This window comes from Lytechinus variegatus, chromosome 7, assembly GCF_018143015.1.
Source record: "Lytechinus variegatus isolate NC3 chromosome 7, Lvar_3.0, whole genome shotgun sequence".
Lineage (NCBI taxonomy): Eukaryota > Metazoa > Echinodermata > Echinoidea > Temnopleuroida > Toxopneustidae > Lytechinus > Lytechinus variegatus.
In genome coordinates, this window is record NC_054746.1 from 40,153,893 (window position 1) to 40,161,480 (window position 7,588).

The window sequence follows — 7,588 nt, forward strand, 5'->3', positions numbered from 1 at the left end:
TTATGATGATACAAACTCTTTATCCATTATTCTTAAGAAATATGTATTACATGCCCTCATGTAGAAAGAAAGTATGATTTATGGATAGATGTGATAAAAGAGGCAATTCAAGTGAAATATATACTAAAGTAATTGGGAGAGTTGTTGACAAGTGACATCACACATCTTTGTCGCATTGCCAATTTGCCATCTCCATAGCATTAGTGATCGCAATATTCAAATGCTCATAACTTTCTCATTATTTGTCCGATTTTTCTCAAACTTTCGTTGATCTGTTTCTTTGATTTTTCTGATTTCACACAAGCCATCTTGTTCCAATGGTTTCATTCTCCCTTACTCAGAGGGATATTGTAAAAGATCATATTGCTTGAATTTATGCATTATAAAGGCTGGGCATACGTCTTTGCCCTTTTGTTGGAGCCAGTTGAATAGCGTCATATCAGCTAGAGGTCCATCTATTTCATTATTTCATTTTTTTCTGGTATGTAAAAAAAATCTTCTGGGTGAACTTATATCCCTTTAAAACAGCGGTTCTTGTACAAAGACTAGCAAAAAGAAAGGATTCTGCTGCCCTGGTTATTCGCGATTTTGGTTTTGGAAAATGGCGAGAAATTCCGATCAAGACGCTAGTTCACTATGTCATATCGGTGAAGAGAATGAAGAAGATGGTATCCTCCGTTGTCAGTTGAATATATCGAGAACAAATATTAAAGTCCTTGGTGAAAGCATCGTCAATTTATCACAGGTGAAATTGCTTTGCCCCACACATTTAAAACTGTGTTATGTTTCATGTTAAAACTCGAGCATCCCCGCGCCCGTGGGCGTGGCCGTGCATTTGCCAAAGGCAAAGGGTCAAACCAAGGTAGTAGTCGTAGCTACTCCCTGGCCATGGCATGGGCGTTAGATCGTGCTGTTGGGCATGTGCACAAATAGTCAATGCATGAGTTGGCCCCAACTAAGTCAAGCGTTCTTGCATATTTTGAGTGGTTCATTTAGTTCTGTTTAGCGGTATCTACTATCTTGAATCTTCACATTTTCTGCCAGCCGAGTTGATGCCATGATGATCTACCGGTATCAGTGAGCCTGTGACATGTTTCCATGCCACAGGCACAGCTCCTCTGCTCCGGGAAGCTAAAGTTAACACCGTGACAGTCCGGAGTCCCAGGCCAAGGCAGTATCACTAACCTCACAACAACTCATGTCTAGTGGAGCTTTGTCTCGCAGATTTGTAACATTTTTTTATAAATTGCTAGTACAAAATCTGATGAGAAAATATCTTGTTTACAACACATGTATTTAGATGTGAAATATGTTATAGACAGGATATAACTTTGAGTAAATTCCAGTTGATTTTAGTGTCATGCTTGAAACCTTGAATATTTTATTTGGGGCTTGAATGGTGTATGATGTAGCTCTGTTACTTCTGACAAAATTGTGGTGTGGCAAGTAATAATGAAAATTTTCATCATTTTCTTTCTTCATCATTTTACAGGAGGTAGAAAATGCACTCTTGAGAAGTAAATGGTCAACTCAGTTGAAGGTTGATGAAGGAATAGGCAAAGAACAGATCCAGTCACCTATAGAAGATACAATATCAATATGCACAGAACTGAATACTTCTTCAGAATGCTTTGAAGGTGAGAAGAGTTGCACCTAATTCATTTAAAATTAGGAGAAGCACTAGACCAAAAGCTTCAGTCTCTGTATTTTGGTTGTTCCGCTGAACTTCATTGGCTCCATGCGGATTATAGTAAAATATCAGAAATTGTTGAATAAATCCCCAGAAACGTTTATTCCTGTCTAGAGAAGCACTGGCATATTAGTTATAGTCATTTGTAAAAGTTGCACAAAGATCATACACCAATGCTGTTGTAGTTTATTTACTTCAGTGAAGGAGAAGTTGTCAAGGGCATGATTAATCATCAATACTTGTGATGTTAAAATGTACAGCATGAATTTAGTTACAACAGCTGATGGTATTGGTGAATGGTAGACATTTTGGTTTGTCTACCAATCTTATCTGGAAATTGGATTTTCAAATGAAAGTCTTTTATGTTTTTGTAAAACTTTCTCTTCAATTCTTTTTTTCCCCAAAGTGATGAAGGGGGAGGGGGTGACTGTGGGCACATCATGGTCTAGTGGTTCTGACTCTCGCCTTACAAAAAGAGGGTCGTGGGTTTGAATCCTAGCCGTGGCGTGTTTTCCTTTAGCAAGAAATCTATCTACACTGTGCTGCACTCAACCCAGGTGAGGTATATGGGTACCAGCAGGAAATAATTCCTCAAAAAGCTCTGTGCACCTGAATCGGTAGCCTAGCTTAGCCAGGGAATGATAATAGCAGGGCCCGCTGGGAGAACAGTTTTTGGAACTGAAGTGGCTACCCTGGGTAAATTTGTCATTATTATTAATTTATTATTATTATCTCTTGTACTATACTACAATAATTACATCATGGATTTTCTGGATGCAATTCACCATCTGTCAACTTTCAATTCATTTCAAAATTAGTAATCAATATTTTCTCTTAATTAAACAGATGTTTCTGCAGCACTCAAACAAAGAGAGTCATCCCTTCAAGAAACTGTCAAAGCTTTAACCAAAGAGATCGCTGACCTGAAAGACACTTGACAGACTTCAGTGGTCAGCTAAGGATTCACCAGAATACATGAACAACATTTGGAGTAGGACAGATCAATAAAGGATAAAGATATTGTCTTTGTATGTTTTGGCAATCTGGACTTTCCGATGGCTGAAAGAATTTAGAGTGTAAAATCAACCTCTAAATGGAGACTGGAATAGGATTGCGAACCAAAACTGGGGAACCTGTTTTGTAGGCAGTTACCTACGTTTGAAAGAAATACTAATAGCAATTGGTGTTGATTTAGGTATTTGTATTATAGTTCATTGCAATAAGCCAACAACATATATGAAGTAAAAAATGAATTAGCTTCTAAACTTTTTGCACATATGTTGAATCTAACCTCACAGTTCACACAAGAGAACTCCCCCTGAACTTGCAATTGATTGCAAGTTTCTTGCAACACCCTATGAAAGTGCTTTTCAAATAGGATTTTTAAATGTTATAACAATTGAATTGGCTAACTTTTTAACAAAAGTTTTATCAAAATTACTTGGGAGAAGAAAAGTATTGCTACACTTCTGTGTAAAAATGAAATATTCATCAAATTATCCACGAGTTAGCACACAGGCAAAATTGTCGCCTTTCAAAGTTTACATGAGAAATTTTAATAATTCATTTTATCTAATTCTTCTGGTTTGATGAACATGATTTGGAGGAAAATTTCTGATCCTAAGTTCCTCTGAAACATCCATCCAGATCATTGAAGACAAAAAAGAGACTGAAATCATATTTTGCTAATTGTACAAACAAAAGGGTAATTTTGGTATCATGATTGACTGAGCTAACATTGAAATAAATAATTTCTGAAATTCACTTATGTTTGTTCACTCATGCATGTCTTGATAGATCAATTTCACTTTTACACAAAAGTTAATCAAGTTTAAGAACACCTTCCACCAATTTAGTTTGCTCAAAACGTTTAAAGTTGTGCCATTTTTATTTTATTTTATACTTTGTGTATAAGCCAGTTCGTAGTTCCTTTCTGCGCATGATCAAAAGATTCTATGCATGATCAGAAGGTCATTTGTACTAAAGTGACATGTTGCTTTAAAATCTAATGAGATAAGCACCAACTTTGATGTCTTGATTATTCATATATTCTTTTGAATTGTCGTTTTCATTTACATCCACAAAAAAACAATGCTTCCACGAACGACTGGTATTTCACAGTTTGTCAAATACATTGTGCAACATGCTAAGATATGCATTCAAAGTAGTAGGAGTGCAACAAATACCTTCATTAAGTGTTCATTTGTGTGCTATTCTAGTCACCTGGTCTATTCAATTTCTTCATCCTGCTATGTAAGGCAAGCTTACGTAATATCATGCTTTGAAATCTGCCTATCATGATGAAAGAAATGAAAGGTCATTTGACCAAAATTGTCCATGAAGTAACTGCTGCAGCTGAAGCCCATTTACTACCAACTGTACAGATAAAGTGATATCAAGTGTACGAGAAGTGGGATAATTTTCAAAGACTCTGTCACGATTTGGACAATTGATTGGCTGTTGAGCATTGTTACTATGGGCAGTTACCTTGGATCACGCCCCTAGATCAGAGCTGCCAACCTTAACAAGAAAATTTCAGTATTATAAAAGCTGAAAATCACAATATTTTCGAAGAAATACCATAGGGCAACATAAAACTGAATCTTTAGAAATAAGTGACTTAATGTCAAAACAAAAGTCAAGAAAGAAATTGCATACCTGTGAGTGTGGTAAAATTATATTTATTATATTACATTTCTAGATACAAATTATATCATATATTATGATCAAGAAAATCTTACCTTCAACATCATATATGTACCTATTCTTTAATAAGCACATCACACTTAAGTGCTTATAATAGAAACACTTTCAGTACTGAATAAATGAATATAATTTTCTCCTTCACACCCCTACTTTCTTTTATATGAGCTGTTTAATAATACATGCATATTCATCAGTATTCATTACTGTAATGATATGGAAAAATTGAACTATATTCACAATTCACATGGTATCGTTAACCATATCAGTCCATACATGTTGATGTATAGTAGAGCAACATCACCATTTTATGTAAATTACTTGAAAAGTATTGAAAATGCACAGTATACATGACATGTTGGCAAATTCATATTAAGCCTAAATTCATTGCCAAGTTTCTTTTTCTATATATACTGCATTGTATAATAAAATCTGAAATACACAGGTGAAGATTATGCTTTGTCAGATTCATATTCTCATTGGTCATTCTGCTATGTTGTCAATTTCAATCAGCTATAAAAGCATGGATGCTGTAATATCTTGATAAATGTATACTAGTTATACATATACTTAACCAATAGGAATAAAGCCTGTCTTTAACTTTGATAAAGAGTCAGTATTATGTACTATACTCGAGTATCATTGAACATTACAATGTTACAAAAGCGTAGTAGTCATTGAATGCATCTTTTACCAATTAGAATGTCCCTTTTTCTGATTGTTAAGATTCAAATTTAAATATAGTGCCCTCTGTTATTTCAATTTAAAATGGACCTTAAATATTCAGTAATTGGATATTAAAGAGCTACTGACAAATATTATATCCTGATAGTTTCAGCCCATTCTATGTTTAGGAAGGCATTTTATATAAACAATAAATATACGCAGATGTTCTATTTTTATCAGGGCAGCTTGATTGAAAATCTGATTTATAAAAGAAAATTTATCAAATGAAACATATTTTAGTTTGAACCCTTCACACCACAAGCATTTTGGAGCACATAAACTAATATGATCTAGTAATGAAAATTAATATTGACATGCTTTTTTTTGGGGGGGGGGATTTACAAAACTAAAGATGATCTTTATTATCATCTACATAGAGCATTTTAGCCATACATTAAAAATGCGTATTTTGGTCTGCATCAATTGCCTGTGCAGTATCAGAGCATATCCCTAAAATCCCCAAAATCTAGAATATCCCATAGGCTCCTGTATAAAATTTGCTGTTGAATATGAGAGCATATTCAACAGTAGTGCGCATGGGCGAATGTGTGAAATATACAACACATACAACAATGAAAGCAATGCAGTGCGCAGCATAAGGGCACAACGACACTCAATTAAGTCATAATGAACTACATATAAGTCCCATGTCAACGACTGAATTTGATGATGCCATTATGTGATAAGTGATATGACTTTGTTTAATCAAATTTCTCCCTCTTTTTGATTGCTAAAGGTGGGATAGATGATAATAAGTATTGGATGGCTTTCTTTCATGGAATACCAGAACTATATCACTTGTTATGGCCAGTATTCCACTCATCTGTGGTTCATGGAATATTTGCCCAAACTCTTGGAATATATCTGTTATTCCATTCTGAGCCATCCAATAAAGTATAAATATTCATTTTTTTTGTAACTCAATGGCCAGAATTCCCAAAGGTGGTTTCAATTGTACTGAGGAACAAAACCATGGACAATGCAGATTTTATGTACGCATTAACACTTATTGCATCACAAACAATAGGAAGTTTAATTATAAATGCACACTTCTGGCAAAGGATGAAGCTCCGCAATACTAGAAAATTGTATCGTCCATGGTTTCAATCCCAAGAAAGTGGAAATTCGCCCTGAAAAGATTAAACATACAAATATTACCAACATGATCCTAAAATTAAATGAATAAATGGCTTTGAAATTGCTTTTGTTTTGTAATTGTAAGGGCTAATTTGACAATGTGTTATAATTAGCACTATATATTTGAAGAAAAAAGCAAAGATAAATCCAAATATATAATGGTAATTAGCTAGATAGTACAGTTATTGATATTGATACAAAATTATCACATATAAGAAATTGGAAATGATATATATTAAATTCAATACAATTCATTAATTACATATTGAATAAAAATGTTCATTAAAGTACATCCATAACTGCCCAAAAGGAGATCTTAACACTCAATTTCATAAATAGTATATTCTACTTCTGCAAAGATATATGAGTACAATCTTCCTTGGGTGAGCAATCTTGGTGATAATTATATGTGGTGACATCCATAACTCATTTGAAACAACAGATTTTTTAAAGTCTTGTTTGATGAGGGCACTATTTGATGAAGCTTATAACACTGATAAGTTATCATTTTTGACAGTTACCACAGTAATAGAACCCAATGCTCCTTAGCCAATCAGAACCTCAGATTTCTCTGAAGCAGAGCTGACAATTTACTCAGTGATGAAAAGATTCATGAGATGTCCAGCTTTTATTCTTCAAATAAGAAAATGGTAATATGATTATTTTTCTTTTACTATTGAAATATCCTATTCCTAGCTCAAATGTTCATGTATCAGAAAAAAAAAGATTTAGAGAATTTATTTTCTGTGAATATTTTCCTCATAACATTTTTTTAGAAAGGTACTTTAATACGCAATATAAACAGGCACAGTATATCATAGAATTTTCTGACTTTCTTCTAATGTAGTTTGTATGACTGGGCTCAGCAACAAAGTTATTGGGTTCAATAGCAGAATGTGATTACTTTGTTCAGAGTCCATCGGTGTATAACAAGCTAAACTCCTCCCAATAATATTAACATTAAGTTAAATATACCAGATTTGTACTATAATGAAATCATATGACTGACCAGAAGGTTCACTGAGTGTAAACTTTAGTTTCCTAGGTTTGTTGGTTTCATGTAGAAAGACTTCTTCACTGTAAATCATTGCAGTAATGTTGTGACTATGTTATCAATTAGAACCAATCAGTCTCTAACATCCACAATAGAAACAGACTTTCTTATTTCATTACAACTTGATGGACATGGAGAATTTGGTACTTGTTTATTCTTATTACTCAATAGACTCACTCTTGCCACCTGTACCTTGAAGAAAAATCTATATGCCACTGAAAGGATTGGTAAGGGAAATACAGCTACACATACTGTCAATTATTTTTAAATAAGAGTAC

At 33.9% G+C, this 7,588-nt stretch overlaps 1 protein-coding gene across 1 annotated transcript; it reads left to right on the forward strand.

The window, feature by feature from the left end:
• The first annotated feature begins 522 nt into the window (after positions 1–522).
• LOC121418022 lies at positions 523–3,172 on the forward strand. Its single transcript, XM_041611725.1, has 3 exons — positions 523–745; positions 1,493–1,637; positions 2,537–3,172. The coding sequence occupies exons 1-3, from the start codon at positions 602–604 to the stop codon at positions 2,626–2,628; spliced, it is 381 nt and encodes a 126-aa protein (XP_041467659.1). The 5' UTR covers positions 523–601; the 3' UTR covers positions 2,629–3,172.
• The last annotated feature ends 4,416 nt before the right edge of the window (positions 3,173–7,588 follow it).